Source organism: Acinonyx jubatus, chromosome C1, assembly GCF_027475565.1.
Source record: "Acinonyx jubatus isolate Ajub_Pintada_27869175 chromosome C1, VMU_Ajub_asm_v1.0, whole genome shotgun sequence".
Lineage (NCBI taxonomy): Eukaryota > Metazoa > Chordata > Mammalia > Carnivora > Felidae > Acinonyx > Acinonyx jubatus.
Window position 1 is genome coordinate 103,168,292 of NC_069381.1, and position 21,281 is coordinate 103,189,572.

The 21,281-nt window shown below is 37.3% G+C and overlaps 1 protein-coding gene and 1 pseudogene across 4 annotated transcripts in view; one reads left to right on the top strand and one right to left on the bottom strand.

Annotated features, from left to right (window-relative positions):
• The first annotated feature begins 301 nt into the window (after positions 1 to 301).
• The window catches only part of VPS45 (vacuolar protein sorting 45 homolog), a 65,290-nt gene continuing 44,310 nt past the window's right edge, over positions 302 to 21,281 (top strand). For 2 of the 4 annotated variants that reach the window (XM_027056295.2, XM_027056296.2), the window contains exons 1-10: positions 302 to 519; positions 1,158 to 1,292; positions 4,200 to 4,260; positions 7,176 to 7,255; positions 8,553 to 8,621; positions 8,739 to 8,876; positions 9,308 to 9,418; positions 11,701 to 11,835; positions 12,407 to 12,520; positions 12,912 to 13,079. In XM_027056295.2, coding sequence (XP_026912096.1) covers positions 427 to 519; positions 1,158 to 1,292; positions 4,200 to 4,260; positions 7,176 to 7,255; positions 8,553 to 8,621; positions 8,739 to 8,876; positions 9,308 to 9,418; positions 11,701 to 11,835; positions 12,407 to 12,520; positions 12,912 to 13,079 — 1,104 coding nt within the window. In that variant the 5' untranslated portion in view covers positions 302 to 426. The remainder of the gene's footprint in view (positions 520 to 1,157; positions 1,293 to 4,199; positions 4,261 to 7,175; positions 7,256 to 8,552; positions 8,622 to 8,738; positions 8,877 to 9,307; positions 9,419 to 11,700; positions 11,836 to 12,406; positions 12,521 to 12,911; positions 13,080 to 21,281) is intronic. The other 2 variants (XM_015084855.3, XM_015084856.3) reach the window with 2 other exon arrangements.
• LOC113598306 (60S ribosomal protein L35a-like) lies at positions 9,787 to 10,933 on the bottom strand (annotated as a pseudogene).

A 21,281-nucleotide genomic window follows, 5' to 3' on the forward strand; every position in this document is an offset into this window, starting at 1 on the left:
GGCCACACTCTGCTGTTCTTGCCTCCAAGCCAGCCTTACGCCAAGTTCCTCCACCACGCGAGGGGCTACCCTCTCCCCAAGCCAGCAAGAGAGGCTTGCGGCCGCAGCCGGGGCACCCTGGAACCACGGCCGGCAGGTCCGAGTCCAGGCCTCACACACCTCTAGGCTGGCGGTGGGTGGCGGCGAATCACTGCCGAGCGTCGCAGCCCAGGGGTCTCTGCGGGATTTTTCCGTTCCGCCGGGAGGCTGGATCGCCCGCGCTGCGCAGCGGAACTACAACTCCCAGCACCGCCGTTGCCCGGACTTCCGGAAGCCGAAGCCGGGCGGGGAGGAAGCCACCGAGACCCGGCCAAAAGGCCGGGGGTTAATTTAGCCAGAAAAAAGGGGGCGGGAAGGGCTGTGGGGCTAACCTGTCAATTCGCTACCATGAACGTGGTTTTTGCTGTGAAGCAGTACGTTTCCAAAATGATAGAGGACAGCGGACCGGGTATGAAAGTACTTCTCATGGATAAAGAGACGGTGAGTTTGCTTTACTCAGTATTTGTGAGGGAACCCTCCCTCCCTTACGATAGCTACTCCCACTCCGCTGTAGGATTTAGTATTTATGAAAGGTTTTGAAACGAGGGTCAGTTCTGGATGGAACTGAAAGGTGGTATAAAGCTTGTCTAGTAGGTTTTCGGTCTAAATGGCTCTACCATCTACTACCAGAGATTTCTTCTTGTAACCCGGAACAATTTATTGGAGTCAGGAATCCTTTTCTAAATGTCTCTGGCAAGAAATAATATGTGAGACAGAGCACTTGGAAGACTTTTATTTCCACTCAGCGTTGTGTTTTTAAAATAAAGCTATTAGTGCTCAAGCTGAGATGACAGGTTATTATTTGTTGGTCACAGAATTATTTTTCTAAAAAACTCTCTAAGGTGATGGAGAAAATTTTTTGTTTTGGAAATGTATGGATTGTGTTCAGAGAGAATATGTTGTTCATCCTGGTACCTTACCTATATGTTTTGGATGCTCAGTAAGTGTTATTACATATGTTAGTATTTAAGTTATCCAGCTAAGTATTAATGAAAAATAATTGTTTAAGTCTTAAGTATTGTTGCTTGTTTATATTATTTCTAACTAGCATAATATTAGTTGATTCTTTTTCTTCACAGACTGGCATTGTGAGTATGGTATACACACAATCAGAGATTCTTCAGAAAGAAGTGTACCTTTTTGAACGCATTGATTCTCAAAATCGAGAGATCATGAAACATCTGAAAGCAATTTGTTTTCTTCGACCTACGAAGGTACTACATAAACTGAGCTGTCATCTGCCTAAATACAGAACACTATGATCTGAAAGCATTAAGAAGGCAAAATAAATTTGTATTATCGTCATTTGTGGCATCATATTTAACCGGGTTCATCAGAGTTATAACCTTGACTTTTCTCCTTTCCACATCTCAGTTCACTCCTTATAGCCCGTTTTTCCTCCAAGATGCCTTTTAGGTTCTCAGACACTTCCAGAGCCACTATCCTGCCAGAGACGCACATCACTTCCTGGATTAATTCCTGGATTAACCTCCATACCTATTACACTGAACACCATTGCCACTTAATCTTGCATGCTTATATACCTACACCAGTATCTTGAGTCTGTATCATTTTATTTGCCTCTATGCACAGGAACATATAATGGCTCACTTTTACTTCCATGATTAAATCAATATCTAGTAGCTCCGTCCTTGAAATCCTCCTTTAGCTGGTTTGGTCTGCCCTTATGTATACAGCCTCCTGTGTCCAATCTCTGCTCCTCCACTACGGCCAACTAGGCCTTTTTATCATCCCTCTACATGCTCATTCCTGTTCTCTATTTGTTCCCCTCCCCTAATTCTCCATTTGTTCTTTAGCCTTCTGTCCATCTTCATTCATCATCATATAAATCTAGCTTGAGTCCTCCTGTAAAAATCCTGTACTATTCCAGGCTTATTTTGTATATTTCCCTTTTTTTTTTTCAATATTTATTTTTGAGAGAGAGAGTCAGAGAGAGAGAGTGTGAGCAGGGGAGGGGCAGAGAGAGAGGGAGACATAGAATCTGAAGGAGGCTCCAGGCTCCGAGCTGTCAGCACAGAGTCTGATGCGGGGCTTGAACTCACGAACTGTGAGATCATGACCTGAGCTGAAGTCAAACACTTCACTGACTAAGCCATCCAGGCGCCCCTGTATATTTTCTTTATATTCATGTTTGCCAACTCCAATGAGCTGTTTTACCATGCTTGTATATTATGTACTTTCTGAAATACAAATCTGCTCATGTCATCCCCACTTGAAATCCTTGAATGACTTTTCATTGTTTTTATGCTAAACACAAAACTCCTTAATTGTGGTTCTGTATGGTCTAGTTCCTGTCATTTGTACAGCCTCATTTCAAACCACTCCCCCTTTTGCTCTTAGATACATTAATCTTTCAGTTCACTTTATTCTGTCATGCCACAGGACTTTTGAACAGACTCTTCTTTCAACCTGGATCTTACTCACTTCTTCCAGAAAGTCTTCCCTGGTTTTGCTGACCAAGCCAAACCCCCCTCTTACAAGCACTTACAGCACCGTCTTCTCCCTATTGCTTGTCATAGTCTAAGTTTCATATGGTTTGTGTGATTAATATCTGACTTACCTACCAGCAGTAAGCTCCATGAGAACAGAGGTGATATCTGTTTTTTCACACTGCTATGTCTCCAGTGCCTGCTACATAGTGGACCTCAATAAACAGTTCCTGAATGAATGAATGCTTTAATACTGTATTATAGTCATTTCTAGTTGTTTCACATTTGTAGGTCTTTTGAAATTTTGGTGCTGAGAGGGATCTTAGAGATCATCTAGTCCATTTCCTAAGATTTTTCGTGAGAAAACCTCTTTCACAGCTATATATATATACTCTCTCAAACTAAAAATGATTTATCCTTAAAATTATAAAGTTAACTTTCAATGTATTTTTTAATCTAAACGACAATTTTAAAAATCTTTTTCCCATTTAGCAAGTAATGTGCATTGCTTACGTTATTTTTAATTCTTTAAAGAAATGTGTGATTTTTTAAACATTCAATACTATTTTATATCATGTCTAGATTGGGGACTAAATTCATATTGAAATTTAACTTGTTAATAGTTAAATTTCTATCGACAATAGATTAAAAACCTGCATTATGATCTTAAGTAATTGGAATTCTTATGTTTACTTCTAGATTTCATATTTATTTTTAAATAGTAGTCTTAGCCTACTGTGTGCAAATACTTCACAAACATTACAGTTGTACAATCTTAGGTCCCAATAAGTTAAAAGCCAAAGTAAATACAATTAAGTATATTTTCTCTTGAATGTTGGTTTTTAAAGAATTAGCTACATTTTGATAGTCTATATAAGAATTTTGATTAGGGGGCGCCTGGTGGCTTAGTCAGTTGAACGTCCTGACTTCAGCTCAGGTCATGATCTCACAGCTTGTGGGTTTGAGCCCCGCGTCGGGCTTTGTGCTGACAGCTCAGAGCCTGGAGTCTGCTTTTAGATTCTGTGTCTCCCTCTCTCTCTGTCCACCCCTCCCCTGCTCATGCTCTGTCTCTGTCTCTCAAAAATAAACATTAAAAAAAATTTTTTTTAAGAATTTTGATTGGATGAATAATTTACAGGCCAGCAGCCTGAGGCAAATTTGCAGAATTACTATCAATTTTATGTTGTAGTTCCACATTTGTGTTTTTAATATTTTTTTAATGTTTTATTTATTTTTGGGAGACAGAACGCGAGCAGGGGAGGGGTAGAGAGAGAGGGAGACAGAGGATCCAAAGCGGGCTCTGTGCTGAGGGCAGAGAGCCTGATGCAAGGTTCAAACTCACAAACTGTGAGATCATGACCTGAGCTGAAGTTGGATGCTTAACCGACTAAGCTACCCAGGCATCCCTGTGTTTTTAATATTTTTAAATCTTAATTTGGCCAAGGTAATACAGCTAGTTAATGTTATAGTTGATTCCTGAATACTTAACGTATCTCTTTTTCACTGCCAGCCCTCACCCCTGCAATATACAAACACTTAATCTAGACCTCAGCACACAGTAGATTTTCACTAGATACTGAAATAAATCAATGGATGATATTTATTAATTTTTTACTTAAATATATGAGTTCTCCTCATATATTATTTGTTTATTTATTTTTTCCTTTCTAGGAGAATGTGGATTATCTGATTCAAGAGCTCCGGAGACCAAAATACAGTATATATTTTATTTGTAAGTATATTATTTCACCTATTCAATCATGTAACTGTATCCTAGATAGTTTTTTCCTGTTAGGTGCTTCATATCATCAATAAGTTAAGTGAATCCATCTCTATATAAGTCTGATTTTTTTAATGTCCTTTCAAAGTATTAAAAGTCTTATGGCTAACATTCTATTTTAGAAAGCTGAGCATGACTTTTTTCATCATTGATTAGGTAAAATTATTTTTTAAGTTTTCCTTTGCCTTTCAAGATTCTTTGCAAGGCAAAAGTTGTAAGTAGCCAAATTTCACATCCCACCTCTGCAAAAAAAAAAAGAAGAAGAAGAAGAAGAAAGGGTACACTTATTCCCTATTTTGTACTTTCATGAACTGAGGCACAGAAGCTGAATTACTTGGAGGGAGGATATACTTGAGTGTGTTGGAAAAGCAAAGATTTATTTTACATACCAGATGAAAACATAACACTTCTTGCTACTTTATGTAATGGTTGAAAGAACAAGTTATTCAGTAGATACCTCTTATGTACATAATTTGTGGGGGGGAGTTTGGGGAGGGTACAGTCATGGAAATAAATTAGGTTTGCAGTTACTATACATTTTATATGATTTTTTATTTTTTTATGTAATACATTCTGCTTTAGAAGTTACATCCATTCTCCTCTAGATGTCATTATTGATCCTTATAGGATTAGTAGGTATAGTTTATCTGGTGCCATTTCCAAAACAAAGACAAAACTTAATTCTCAGTATGTAGGACATTTGAGAAATTTTAAAGCTTGCTTGAAGGCTTTTTAGGGTTTAGATTATACTCTAAGATATACATACTTTCTATGTAACGATATGCAACAATAAATAATGGTACCAAATATTAATATTTGTGGGGCACCTGGGTAGGTCAGTCGGTTAAGCATCTGACTTTGGCTCAGGTCACGATCTCACGGGTTCATGGGTTTGAGCCCTGCATCAGGCTCTGTGCTGACAGCTCAGAGCCTGGAGCCTGCTTCAGATTCTGTGTCTCCCTCTCTCTCTGCCCCTTCCCGGCTCATGCTCTGTCTCTCTCTGTCTCAACAATAAATAAACACTAAAAATAAATAAGTAAAATAAAAAAGAAATTTAAAAATAAAAATTAAAAAGAAATTAAAAAAAGAGAAACTGCTAAATGTTTTCTAGAGTGACTATAAGCCAGATACTTAGGAAAGTGTAGAAACTTGTACTCAATGACATATATATGTATATGAGAGAGATTCCCTGTATTGCTGAATTTAAGCAGACACCTAATGGAGTCACTCTTGTGCTGTCTCTCAGTTAAAAATTGAGTAGGTCACAAGATGAAAGTCTCCCTTTTCCTCTAAAGAGTTCTTTGATACAGCAGTTAAGACTAATAACCAATAATAAATCTACTGCCTAGTCTCCTCGTTCTTTTTTTATTTTGAGAGAAAGAACATGAGTGAGGGAGGGACAGAGAGAGGCAGAGAGGGAATCCCAAGCAGTCTCCTCGCTGTCAGCACAGAACCCGATGCAGGGCTTGAACTCACAAACTATGAGATCATGACCTGAGCCGAAACCCAAGAGTCAGATGCTTGACTGATGGAGCCACCCAGCCACCCCTCATCTCATTTTTTTATAATTTCATTTTTGCATTTTTATGTCTACTAAACATCTTGTATGATAGGCTCCTCCCTTCCTTTATTTAAATAAAAACTATTTCTATTATGGAAGTTTTCAACTATATACAGAAGTAGACAATAATATAATAAATTCCACTGTACCCATCCCCCAGTTTCAAACATTGCTTTGCCACAGCCTGTCTTGTTTTAGCTGTGGTGCTGCCACCTACTTCCACACCAATGGTATTTTGAAGGAGATATAAGACATATGTCATCCCTAAATATTTCAGTGTGCATCTCTAAAAGATAAGGACTCATTTTTAAAGATACCATTATTATTCCCAATAATGACAAATGATTCCTGTTTTCAAATACTCATTCATTGTTCAAATTTCAAACTCTCTTATTTTTCCCCCACTGTTTTTGTATTTGAATTAGGATCATAGTAAGATCCACACATATCTATTGGTTGATATGTTGTTTCAGTTTCTTTAATCTTCTTTAGATGTTCTCTCTCTTCCTCTTTCTCTCTCTCTCTCTCTCTCTCTCTCTCTCTCTCTCTGTCTCTCTCCCCGCCTCTTCCCACCCCCCCCCACCCCACCCCCCGGCAATTTATTATTGAAGAAACTACATTGTTCTGTTAAAGTTTCTGACAACCCGCATCTTGGCGATGTATCCCCATGGGGTGGTTTAACAAATTCTTTGCAGTTGAAAATATTCCTCTATCCTCTAGTTTTGTAAATTGGTACCTGGATATAGAGGCTTAATTAGGTTTAGATTTGATTTCTTTTTGGCAAGAATATTTGATAGTGTTGTGTGCTTTCGATGATTATCTCTTACTGTGATATCAGCGGCAGTTGGTGCTCAGTGCCCAGGTCCATCATTGATTCATTAGTGGTTGATAAAAATGATGATGTTTTAATTCTATCATTATCATTTTTTCTTTGTTTTTTAGTTGGAATATTTCCATAAAGAGGAATTTCCCCTTGTCTTCTCTCTGGTGGTACAGTTTGTATTTGAGGGAAGAAGACGCACTTCTTTCCGTTATTTGTTATTTTCAATATTAAGGACTTGCTTCCTGCTATCCTCCAATGCCTACATAGTGGTCTTTTTTTTTTTTTTAAGTATTATTATGGACTTATGGATTTAAACATATTTGTGCTACTCATTTCAATTTGAAGGTGTTTGACTTTGACATATACCACAATGTATACCAAACTTCACTTAGTCATTAGGCTTTAACTGTCAAGCCCATTTACGTCTAATTGCAGCAGAGGTGATCTCCTTTGAATCAGCCACAACTCATATGTCTGTTTCAGATTTCAGTAATGTGATCAGCAAGAGTGATGTGAAGTCATTAGCTGAAGCTGATGAACAGGAAGTCGTGGCTGAGGTTCAGGTAAACGTATTGGTCCTCTAACACATCTCTTGTTATTGGCCCTTTTTAAAGATTTGCATCTAAAATAAGAAAAGTGCTGTCTCAAGGGAGGCTGTTGATCAGACACAATAAATGTGCATTGCATCAAACTATTCTCATATTTAGAAAGTTTGTAAGAGGTATCAAATTGAGGGAAAACAAAATTAGAGGAATCAGTGCAAATAAGGAGATTGCACTGGTATTGGATCCTATTGCATGGATAAGGAGGGTTTCATAGGGTTGGGGACAGGGTCAGATATATCTTCTAGTTTTATGAACCACATTATAAGAATGTTCATCTACAGGGCTGTGTCTGATTGGAAAAGAATAGAAAGTAAAGGATGTGAGTGAGGCTTGTTAAAGTTCTGTTTGTGATTATCTTGCTCTGTCTGGGAGGTAAAAAGCATACTTTTGTCATTAGGTTAAAACTTGGTAACTTCTAAATATTTATTCTGCATGGTATAGAATACGTGGCATTAGAACATACCATGTTACCTTTTACTTAAACGCTTTAGTGTTCTTGGATACATTTATCACAAATGTTTGAATACATTTATCACCTAAGCGAAGAATAGGGCAGCAAATAAATGAGTTTTGGATTTTCAGAAGGATGTGCTAGGTGGTAAAGGAATGAAAATAGAATGACCTATTTTATTTTTATTTTTTTATTAAAAAAAATTTTTTTTTAATGTTTATTTATCTTTGAGAGAGAGAGAAACAGGATGCGAGTGGGTTGGGGCAGACAGAGAGGGAGACAAAGAATCCGAAGCAAGCTCCAGGCTCCAAGCTGCCAGCACAGAGCCCAATGCGGGTCTCGAACCCACGAGCCGTGAGATCATGACGTGAGCCAAAGTCGGACACTCAACCGACTCAGCCACCCAGGAGCCCCAAGAATGACCTATTTTAAATCATGTTCTGCCTCATGAGAATACACTGGATTAAAAAAAAAAAAAAAAAGAATACACTGAACAGCAAAGTTCTTTTTCATCTGTGTGTGACATTGTATATCCTATAGCAGTGTCTTAATTTTACTAATTGATAAATGTGCACAGAAGTCTCCAGAAATGTAATATTTATACTTCTACAACTTTGTTATTTGTTTTTTAAAAGATTTATTATTATTGCTACTATTTTATAATTATTTTATTCCCCCACATTGTCCCCCTGCATTTGCTCAAATTTGATTATATCACATAGTATTATATTACATATGAAAATGTTACTTTATCATCAGTTGGAATTTATGAAACAAATGACTGATCTTGTGCTTCGTTTGCAGGAATTTTATGGTGATTACATTGCTGTGAATCCACATTTGTTTTCCCTGAATATTTTGGGTTGCTGCCAGGTATGGAATGAAAGGATAAAAAAATAAGTTTATCAGGTGGGAGTTAATTCAGCAAGTAATTGGACTTGTAAGAAAAAATTCAAATATTTTCTCTGATAATATATTTTTAACAAAAAGGGTCGAAATTGGGATCCAGCCCAGCTATCCAGAACAACTCAAGGACTGACAGCTCTCCTTCTATCTCTGAAGAAGTGTCCCATGATTCGTTATCAGCTTTCATCAGAGTCAGCAAAGAGACTTGCAGAATGTGTTAAGGTATGGCTTTTTCTATCCCCAGTTCCAAAGACCATTCATTTCCTTATCATATTTCAGAAACTATAGGAATAGTTTATCTATAACCAATGAGGTGATATGTTAGGTTTACTGGCAAAGAGGTAGATATTTGTAATAAAAAACCAAAAGCAACAAATTAGAGCTGAGATTCTTAGGCTTAACTCAAAAAAAATTTGCAAGCTATTTAACCTATTTTGATCCAGTTAAGCCATTGGTAAAATAGAGTTTTAAATACTAACCTCTTAAACAGGACGCTACCAGACGTTGTCAAGCTTTTGAATCCTTTTCTGGAAAGCCTATGAAGATGCAAAGAACTGTTGTTAAATGTGTATTTTATATATTAATTTTATGTTTATATCATCTCTGTCTGTAACTAATTGGTTGACCAAATCATCTTTCTGTCTCATCCACAGCAAGTAATAACTAAAGAATATGAACTGTTTGAATTCCGGCGGACTGAGGTTCCTCCGTTGCTGCTTATTTTAGATCGTTGCGATGATGCCATCACCCCATTGCTAAACCAGGTGCAGAACCCTTTATTAGCATAATACAAGTACAATTTCATGTGGTATTCATCAAAATGCCAATGTGGAAATGAACAATGTCATCCATGTATTCTCCTCCTTATTTTCAGCTTTTCTTTTTTTTGCCTTGTATTTCCTATAATTTTGGTATCAACCACGGTCATCTTCGATTCTTTCTTCTGCTTTATCCTTTCTGTCCCTTTCTACCACCACCTTCACCTCTAATCAAGGCAACTTCTAGGTTCTGTAGTTCTACTTTTCCAGTGTCTGTCTGCAATTTCCCATTCATACTGCTGTCACCTTGTCATAAACCCTTAATCTTTTATAAGATTACTGAAATAGTCATCTACTTGATTCCTCACTCTTATTTTCCTTTTTTATAAGAAAACAGATATACACTTTTATTTATTTACTTTTCAGTAAGTTTAAGTCCTTGAGGATACAGAATCACATGGATTCTGTGTCCAATGGCCTTCGCAGGTAGGTTGCTTTGGAATTGACATGAAGCATGCTGCTGTTTCCTTGAATAGGAGCTACCTTTTCCTAGATTACTCTGGTTTTCTTCGTTTCGCCACCAGGAGTCACTGTGTTGTTCTTTTCTTGGTACACATAAGTACATCTCTTGCCTAGATAGAATTCAGTTTCATTCTGAGCATAAACACCTTCAGTTTTAAGAAGAGCTGTATGCTCCCTCTGGTTCTGGAGACCCTGCTTATGGCCAGCAAAAATGGCATTGGACCATAGCCTTCCAGGCATATTTGTCATTTTAGGAATCCTGTTCCCAGCAGGCCTTCACAGGCTCCAAGATTGCTGAAACAGAAGGGGCTTGATTCTCCACTTTTAATTTCTTCCCACTCTAATATATTCCACAGTGTTGTTAAATTACTTTATTTATTTATTTATTTATTTATTTATTTATTTATTTATATGTAGAGAGAGAGAGAGCACGTGTGCTAGCGAGCACAAGTGGGGAAGGGGCAGAGGAAGGGAGAGAATCCCAAGCAGGCTCCACACTGCCAGCACGGAGTCCAATGCAGGGCTTGAACCAACAAAACAGTAAGATCATGACCTGAGCCTAAATCAAGAATTGGATGCTTAACCAACTGAACCACCCAGGCGTCCCTTAAATTATTTTCCTAAAGCACAGTTCTGATCTTTTTACTCTTGACTCAGAAATCTTCATTGCTTCCCATTTGCCTACTGGCTTAAATACAGACTCCTGAACTTGGCGTCTAAGAGCCTTGACAATATAGGCCCAACTTTAACCTACAGCTCAGGACACTTAACCGACTGAGCCACCCAGGTGCTCCAACTGATAGTTTTAATTATAGAGTAAGTGCTAATGGTAGACGCATGCACAGGATGCTGCCTATGGAAGCATAAATATTTTGTTGTACTGAATTTACATACCCCAATGAAACTTGCTTTTTTAAGGATTCATTTGGCAAATATTTTCGGAAATTAAGCACCTTCTTTTATAACCTCTTAAGTTCTTTCTTAATAAATCTATATTGCTTAAGATGAAATGTATAAATCTTTCAGCATTTAGATTCTAGAGTTAGAGAGTAATTGGCTGGAAAATACTTAGTTTTGTCTAAAGGACCTAGGACTAAAAGTAACCCATTCTCCATAAATGGTGAGAAGGCAAAATTTGGAGTTTCTCCTTTCCATTTTTGCCAAATAAGTTCACATTTTGTAAGAATGGAAACCAATCCTTCTTCACAATTCATGTTAAGGAAAAATAGGAAATAAAATGGATACAGAGGCAAGCTTCTGAATATGTGTGTTTTGATCAACTTACAAGGTTTTTTTCTGATAATATTAGTGTTCCCAGGATAAATATAGCACCACTCAGATCTGCAAGAACACACTTCTCATGCTGCAGAAAACCACAGAAGCGTACAGGAAATGGTACAGCTTGTAACTGCAGTACCAATATAGCCCTATCTGTGAAGCCAAAAATATACTCTTAATTCACGGGCAAAAAGTAGAGCTAATGATAGATCTAATTTGTTTTCTTTCTATCAGGAATATTAATCTCGCTGCCCCTCTTCCAAAAGTGTAAACTCTAAAAGTATTTTGACTTTTAGTTTAACCAACTACAGTAAGTCTTAATGCTTAGTATAACACAAAGTATTAATAAAACTTGAACTAAATAAAGAGCCTCTGTGTAAAGAAGACTAGTTGCTAAGAATGTTACCAGTTTTTATTTGTTTTCCTGAACATTTGCTATTTCCATGTTTTACCAGTTACCAATTTTTCTGTCCTACTTCTTCATTTAGTGGACATATCAGGCCATGGTCCATGAACTACTGGGCATAAACAACAATCGGATTGATCTTTCCAGAGTGCCGGGGATCAGTAAAGACTTAAGAGAGGTGGTCCTATCTGCTGAAAACGATGAATTCTATGCTAATGTAGGTTAAAAATTTTTTTCATTGTTTTTCATTATTTTTCTGTAAGAAGGCCGGTGTTGACTAATGTAGGTTAAAATTTTTTTTCATTGTTTTTCATTATTTTTATGTAAGAAGGCTGGTGTTGACTTGTTCGAATGAAAACAGGTATGGGATTTCATGGGGAAGGTTGTTGAGGCATCCTGTAGATAAACTGCATCTCAAGAGAAGGCAGAAGATTTGGATTCTGACCCTTTAACAGTTTTTTTCCCATAGAAATCACATATTTAGTTTTATACTCTCAGAATTAGAACCCGATTTATTTACTTCCTTCCCTTCTGTAGCCCTTTGTGAGAATAGTAATGGCATTCATCACCCGTGTCCTGGCCAGTGTCCAGATTTGGTCATTATAATGGAATTTTCTTGCCTTTCAATTCTGTCTTTGGGATTCTTTCTCACTTCTTTTATTTTATTTATTTATTTATTTTTCAATATATGAAATTTATTGTCAAATTGGTTTCCATTTCTCACTTCTTTTAAATGATCTGGAAGTCAGACTCATTGCTGGAACTGTTTCCAACTTCCTTTTTCACAGAATATGTACCTGAACTTTGCTGAGATTGGTAGCAATATAAAGAATCTCATGGAAGACTTTCAGAAGAAGAAACCAAAAGAACAGCAAAAACTAGAATCAATAGCAGACATGAAGGTAAATTGAACATGTTCATGGATGACTAACATGCAAGACTTTGGAACTATTCATGTAAGCAATATTTCTAGAATATTCTCAGTCTGATTTCTGCCTACATTCATTTGTTTGGTTTGAAATAATTTTCTGTACTATTTCTCTTTAGGAAACAGTATAGTGAAAACTTCATAACAAGCCATGTACTTTTTTCCATTCTTCAGTCACATTTGGACTATTTAAAGAGTCAGTGTATTGACATATACCAGTTCTTCTTAAGCATAAACAAAATACCATGTGATTGGTAGATGCCTTAGTCTGGGCAGAACAATTCCTGCTTATTTTTTCCCTTCTTCATACATGTCTATCCTCAGTCAAATAACAGAACCCCCAATTGATGTCTTTCCCATGGCAGGCCTTTGTTGAGAATTACCCACAGTTTAAGAAGATGTCTGGGACGGTATCAAAGCATGTGACAGTGGTTGGAGAGCTGTCTCGGTTGGTCAGTGAGCGGAATCTGCTGGAGGTTTCAGAAGTTGAGCAAGAACTGGCCTGTCAGAATGACCATTCTAGTGCTCTCCAGGTATCTATTCAGTCCAATTTGATGAGCACCTACTGTGTGTAAGGCACTGTGCCAGGCAGAACAAGAGATACAAAGGCAAAAGTAATCCTTCTTCACTAACGTGGAATTTATTGTCTAACAAGGAGTTGAGACAAGAACACAGATTAATTTGATTTTAGATACAAGAGCCACAGGAGAAGAATAATGTGCAGTAGCAGAGGGTTCAGGCAGTTAATGAGTATTTAGGAGGGCATCCTAGGCTACTAGAAAGAATTCTAGACCAAAATCAGAAGATCTGGATTTTGGCCATTTGCCACTTACTGGCTTTGTGACCTGGAGCCGTTGGCTTATTTTCTGAGCCAGTTTCCTCATCTGTAAATGATATTTATCTCACAATGTTGTAAGGAAGATTTAAAGATGCAATATATATCAAAATGTATTATCTAAGTTTTTTATTATTGAACACTTGCTCTTCAGTCCATAAACATGTGAATGCCTGCTGCGTGTACATAGTGCTATAAGGATCCAGAGGTACGAAGAGGAAAAAGATACCATACTTTTCCTCAAAGAGCTCACATGATAGTAGGGGAGAAGGAAATTTAAACCAGGAATTACCATATGATAAGTGCTGTTATACTAGAGGTATTTACAAAAGGATATGGAAATACAGAGGAAGGACAACTGTTTTCCCTAAGGATGAGGCTTCTTAAAGAAGATGACATTAGACTGGGTCTGGACAAGTAAGTAGGAGTGCACCAAACAGAGTAGAAGTGTACCAACCAGAGACAAGAGGGGAAATTCTTAGCAGAGATAATGCAGGCATGGAGATGGCGGGGGGCGAGGGGGGGTGGGTTAAGGGAACAGAGAATAATTCAATGTAGCTAGTGCAAGGTACAAGATGAGGAGTGGTCTTAGATAAGCCAGAAAGACTGGGGCCCGATTATGGCCACTGAAAGGAGATGGGGCTTTAATCTTAAAATGTTGAGAGTTACCAGAGGATTTTAGAAAAAAAGGGACATAATCAGACCCTGGCCTTAAGAAATTTGCAGCATTGTTGAAGGGACAAAACTAAAACACAAGAAACGCTTAGTGTTTTAAGGTAATATTTAATTAAGTCAGAATTGTGATGCTGACTATAATAAGATTGAGGTTATTGAGAACAGTTCCTTAGAGAAGATGATATTAAGATGGACCATCAAGAATGAACAGAATCTGGAGGAGGATTTCATTCAGGGTTAACAGAAAAGCAAAGATGCAGAAGTATGCAAAAAAGTAATAAGCAGTGTGAGAGTGGGTGTGGAAGAGAAATAGGAGATAAAATTGGATTGGTACACAGGAACCAGTTTATGAAGAAGCCTGTAAGAGGAATTTGCACTTGCTGAGATAAGCAAAGACATCCATTGTGGGGTCATTTGTAGAAAGTCGATATGATGAAAGCAGTATTTTAGGAAATTTAATCTAGTAAGGATGCTTTGGAGGTAAAAAAAAAAAAAAAAAAAAAAACAAGTTAGGCTGGTAGACTCATAGTGATAGTACTAAAAATGTACAGTAAGGGCAAATCTGAGAGACAATTCAAAGGGACAAAACAACAATTTAGCGACAGATTGGATATAAGGATAACAAGACAGAACTAATCCAATAATTCCAAGGCTCCTGAGAAATGACAATGTGGTATCACTGGCAATAAGTCACTTGGGAATGAGAGTCCTTAGGGAGATGGCCATTTCTAAGGCACTCCCCATAAGAAGTACATTTCCTTATTTATAGGGCCCTGTATTCTATAACTTAGTCTCTCTCTTTCCCGGCCGCAATTCAACTTTATAAAATAAAGCCAGTGTGGTATAATGGAAACAACACAGGCTTTGGAGCCAGACCATCCTGGCTTTTATTCTGTCTCTACATACCAGAGGTTTTTTTTTTTGAGGAAATTACTTATTTTTCCCAAGCCTCAGGGATAAAGATTTGAAACTTTTAGATTTGTACCAGGATTCAGTGAAATATGCAAAATCCTTCACATATGATAGGTGCTTTGTAAATGTTGCTTCTTCTTCTCTAAGCATGTTTTAAACATATGGTACAACCAGAACAAAGAAATCCATCCACCTGTGGTTGCTTTAGTTATAGCAAAGTCTTTACTGGGATTTATAGTTGTTACTTTTTAGTGTTTATTAAGATTTCCTCTGAAAACACCATCATTTTGAAAATCATAATGATGCTATTTGCTTTATATTTATGAAAAGTACTTCCGTCATCACTTTGAATTTTATCCCTTAAATCTTTTCAAAGAACTTTTAGGCTGGCTTTATTATTTTTTAAATTGTATTAAATTCTAATTCTTAAATAGATAATATAAGTATTTGGTTCACCAAAAGGAGTGTAGTAAAAACTGAGTCAGTTACCAGCCTCACATACACCCTTACAGTTGTTCTGTGGATGCAAGTCTGCATGAGTGAGTGTATCTCTCTCTTTGTTAAATTCAAATGATATCATACTGTACACATAGTTTTGCATTTTACTTTTTCACTTAACCACGTATCTTGGAGACTCGTTCTCTTTTTATTTACTTATTTAAAAAAAAATTTTTTTTAACGTTTATTTATTTTTGAGACAGAGAGAGACAGAGCATGAACGGGGGAGGGTCAGAGAGAGGGAGACACAGAATCCGAAACAGGTTCCAGGCTCTGAGCTGTCAGCACAGAGCCCGATGCGGGGCTCGAACCCACGGACCGCTAGATCGTGACCTGAGCCGAAGTCGGCCACCCAACCGACTGAGACACCCAGGCTCCCCTCATTCTCTTTTTAATCACTAAACAGTATTCCTTCATAAAGATGTATCACAATCTATTTAACTTGACCAACTTCTTTATTTTAAGCAATACTACTAATAATACTTCACAGTTGTTTTGTGGGTCTAATAGAAGTATTCCTATGAAAACTTTTTATTTTTCTCAATAAAATGAATTTTCTTCTCTCATTAAATAAAAACAAAATTTTGTCCTGTAATTAAATTTAAATTTCCTTCTGTTTCTTGGGGCACCTGAGTAGCTCAATTGGTTGAGTGTCCAACTCTTGACTTCAGCTCAGGTCATGATCTTGACTTCATGATCTTGACTTCAGCTAGGGTCATGGGATTGAGCCCAGTGTTGGATTCCATGCCGAGCATGGAGCCTGCTTAACATTCATTCTCTCTCTCTCTCTCTCTCTCTCTCTCTTTCTTTCTCTCTCCCCCCTTTCCCCTCTGCCCCTCCCCCCACTCATGCATGCTCTCTCTCAAATTAAAAAAAAAATTTAATAAATAAATTTCCTTCTGTTTCTTTATATTTTATTTTTCTCTTTGAAACAATAGAACCAAACTTAATCACTAGCCAGTTTTAGTATCTTTATTTGTATCTCTCTACCATATGGAAAGCAGTTGGACAAGGTTACTATAATTCCTTGCCTGAAATCTTATTTCTTGTTCACTTTAAGAGATAAAAATAGATACTTTAAAATATGAATTCCATTTGTGGTCCACTTTATATCTTAAAAAGTTATCCTTTGAAGGTTTTCCTGCCCATGTTGTTAGGGTTTTACAGTGAGCAATTGATTTGGACTCCTCCACCATAAAAGACTTCTTTGGCAACATGATTTAAATAGTCTATGAAGGGAGCTTTTGTTTGGTAATGAGTAGATGCCAGGGGCCTGACCCCTAGATGGGTTATAGCATTCCTTGGCTTGACCTTGGACGATAATACATCATGAAGCAATGAATTGAGGTTTTTGAGTAGAATGGGGTTTGCTTTATTGAATAGTAACTATATCATAGTGAAGGAAAAAAATTCATATATTGCTAAAAATTAATCTATAAATTGCTTCCACTTATAACCAGTCATCCTACAGGCTAACAAAAATTTGATTTAGAAGAATTTTCACTGGAACCAAACTGTAATGTACATCATTGAAACATATCCATAGCCTCAGTAAAGACTCATTTGATTAGTGAGGAAGATTTATTTTCATGCCATGAAGAGAAACATCTTCAGAAAGTAAGCAGTCCTCCAACTCCATGTCTCATATCATAGCTTTCATTTAGAAGGAGGAACTAGTCAGGGCACCTGGATGGCTTAATTGGTTGGGCGACCAACTTTGGCTTGGGTCATGATCTTGCAGTTTGTGAGATCAAGACCCACGTCGGGCTCTGTGCTGACAGCTCAGCTCAGAGCCTGGTACCTACTTCAAATTCTATGTCTCCCCCTCTCTCTACCCCTCCCCTGCTTGTGCTCTGTGTCTCTCTATCTCTCCATAATAAATAAACGTTAAAAAAATTAAAAAAAAAAAAAGAAGGAGGAACTATTTTATATCCTTCTTTCCTGACCTTGGGTAAGAGATCTCAAATCATCCTATTACTGGTATAAAGACTCAATAAATGCTTGTTAGAAATATGAAGAGGACAGTTCTGTTTGAAGCAGTATAGAGTAGTGGCTAAGAGCTTAGGACTTTGATGGCTTGGGTTTGAAAATGATAACCACTCTAAGGCTTAGTCTTTTTGTCTGTAAACTGAGGAAAAAATCACAGTGCTTACTTTAAAGATTTTTCTGAGGGTTCAGTGAGCTAGTACATATAAAGCACTTAATATTGTACCTGGTACTTACAACATTTAGTAAGTGGTAACTGTCAGGATTATCAGTATTATTATCTGATGATACATTCTATTTTCTTTGTGGTATCCAGGACATGTTTTCTAGTCTACTCATCACCTCAGATCTCTCCCTGATTGCAGAAGGGTTTTTCTGCTTCTCATTAAAATCATAAGAAAATTGTTTGGGATACCTTGAGGTGACAATTTTACTTTCACCAATTAAGAATAAAAATGATCTTTTTCTGTATAAACCAACATTTAACTAGTGTTTCAGAAACAGTGTGGAACAGCAAAAGCTAATTTTTATATTGACTAGATATTAAGAAAAAGAATACTGACTCAGATGTATTACCAATCACTGGAATTGGGTCCTGCCTACTTTCTATCATTTTTCCTGAATAAGTTCTTTATAGTCCCACAACACTGTTCTCTCAAACAGATTAGACTCATTTTTTTTTTTTTTTATCAGCATGTTGAAGGCTTCTGCCAATTTCATCTTGCCATTCTAATCTGCGGGCTTATAATGGTATTCATTGACAATTTTACTACAGTTTTGTAGTTTTATAGTTACTTGAGTATCTCAGATTTGCTGAAAAGTATAGAAATTGAGTAGATTTAAGATGAAAAAAGAGATAACAAGGTAGAGTTCTTACTCTTTCGGTTAAATTGAAGCAGAAATTAAGGACTATTTTTAGTTGTTGACTTCATCTGTGATTTGTACAGTGGTTTAACATGTAGCTATGTCATTATAAAAAACTTTTCTCGTTGTGTTATGTCATCCTAGTTTTGGTGGAAGAAAATGGAAAAGTAGCCCCAAACAATGGGAAGGATCTTTAAATATCAGAAAAGAAGAATTGTTTTTTAATTGATTTTTTTTGAGTGAACATTAGCTACTTTTTGAAACTTGACCTTCAGAGATAGTGCTTTTGCTTTTCTTTTCCTATTCCTTCATTAAACCTGTATGAATGTTAGAATTCAGTGAATTTTATGTTTGAATCCTGTCTTCTTAAGGGGACAATAGTTTTGTTTCTCTCGTTACTCAGCCATTGTTATTATGTGATGTATACTTTTCTCTCTTGAAAGTCTCAAGACTTATGGAAAATTTAATAAGAAAAGAGAAACCAGAAGTTCATTATGTAATTCACTCGTATTTCCAGCATATAAATACCACCATGTAGCAGATAACCTTCTATGTAATTAGAAGTCTCTCAGAATGTTTTCTCCTCTTCTCTGGTTAGTACTCTGGAATCTCAGTATAGTGTATGCCACTGTCAGTCAAGTTGATGAGTCAAGTAGCCATGAGTGAAATAGTTCAAAATTAAGTCAAAGGGTAACCTGGGATCCAGGCAGAAAAAAGGCCCTGCTTCTTCAAGGACTTACACAGCTGAAAGAGAGGAAAGAGCTTGTACCTACAGGTTTCTTCTCATGGGAAATAGATAAGTCTAGCTGGAACACTGACCTGAGTCATGGGTTGCATCCTAAGGGCTCAAAAGTAAACAAAGTAGTCTACTCAAGTCATCCTGCATCAGATTCTGGCCCATGTCCTCAAGGGAGAACTAAGAGTCAAGCCAGGAACTCTAAATACCAGCACCAGATCTCAGGGAAGAGAAGTGGATTCTTTAATGGGAAAGAGCCAAGAGTCAGGATGCAAGTGAAAGTAATTAGAAAGGGAGCAAGTGGGAAGGGTACAGGCTGATTGCTGCAGTCTCTGTCCCGTACCAGTTCTGTGGTTTTATAGTTACTTGAGTGTCTCAGATTTGCTGAAGGGTATATAAATTAAGAAGATTTAAGGTAAAAAGACAGTGACTGCAAGGGCACAGAGTGAAACATTGGCCTATGAGAAAAGTGACAACAGAGATCGCAGATGGATGTTTTAAGCTTATGCTAAGTTGATTGAGATACATATGAAATTGGCTATTCTTACTTGATGGTAATTTGTACTCTGAAATGTCTTCGTAGTATGGTAGAAACTAGTGGCAAATTTGAACAGATATTCTAAGTAGTCTGTATTCTGTGACAGCTCTGGAAAGGGTACCACAAAAGAAAAAAAAAACAAGGAAATTCTTATGGCCGCAGGGTTTAAGTCTACAGAAGAGAAATTTCTTCCCTTTTGATCCCTTGAAGATGATGCTAGTGAAATCTTCACACAGAAAAGCAACAATAGGGATCCTCCCCAGAGAACATTCTACTTGGGAGACACCTGGGAGATTCCCCCGTGTCATCACAGTCCCTCTTTGGTGTGAACAGAAGAGTTCTTAAACATTAGACCTGGTTGTTGTGAAGTATTAAAAAGATAAGGTATGTGAAAGCATCTCATAAGTTGTAAAGTTCCATTTGGATGTTGCTATGTCCTCAGAACCCAGTGCCCATCAAGGCTTTTGCCAGATTTTCAACCCAACCCATTTCTTTCTCTGATTTCCTTATTCCCATTAAGAGCATCTCCTCTTTTAGTCTCTCAGACTAATTCCAACACTTACTGATTGTTTAAGGCCTTTGGCAAATGTCACCTCCTTCATGAAGTCTTTCTTGATTTCTCAGCAAGCAGATGTACTTTTCGTCACTTTGTGTCCCCTTCCCCCCCCCCCCCATTGCGCTGATTCTCAGTTTCTGTTTCTTGTTTTGCTTTTTATATCTGTTTCTGTATTATAACAGAAAAACCTCCCACTGTGCAAAATCATGTACTAAAAATAAACCAGTTGGGGCACCTGAGCGGCTCAGTCAGTTAAGTGTCCAACACTTGATTTTGGTTCAGATCATGATCTCACAGTTCATGGGATCAAGCCCACATCAGGCTCTGCACTGCCAGCACAGAACCTGCTTCGGATTCCCTCTCTCCTCTCACTCTGTCCCTCCCCTACTCACACTTTCTCTCTCTCTCTCTCTCTCTCTCTCTCTCTCTCTCTCTCTCAAAAATAAACTTAAAAAAATAAAAATAACCAAGTGTTCTGGGAAAATAGGGTTATAAGCAGGTCACTTAAAATCTGCATAACTAAAAAAATCTATGTAACTTTGTAATCAAAGCCCTAATAAAAACAATAACAATCCTAATAAAAATATTAGCACGATTAAATCTCCACAGGCATTTGCACCTATAAATACACTCAGCCCATCCTTTGTAGCTTTCCTTCCTGGGGTTCATGATTTAGTCTTCACAATGTAAGGTTACAAAAACTTTTGTTTCTCATACAAACTAGTTGAACCAAAATTAAAAATATAATATGAGGATATCTGTCAGTTTGGGGCTGTTGTTTTGTTTGCTTTTTAACTCAGAGAAATATCTTTGCATCCTTTTCATTTGCGCTTGCCCTTTCCCCAGATAGCTTAATACAGTGGAATGTACAGCAGTCTTAAAGCTACAAACCAGCTACTTCTTGCAGAAAACACTTGTGTAGGATTTACATCCTTTTCTTAACATAGTGTCTTTAAAGAGGAAACTTGTCCCTATTCCTTTCTTAATATTAAAACACTCAAAAAACTACCCATAAAGCAATATGCCTTCTGTGTTAAACTGACACTATTCCCATATTTTAATGATCTCATAGAGTTAAGGTGCTTTCAAGAAAATGCTCTGTAGCAGAATAGGCTATAAGTGTTTCATTCCCCTC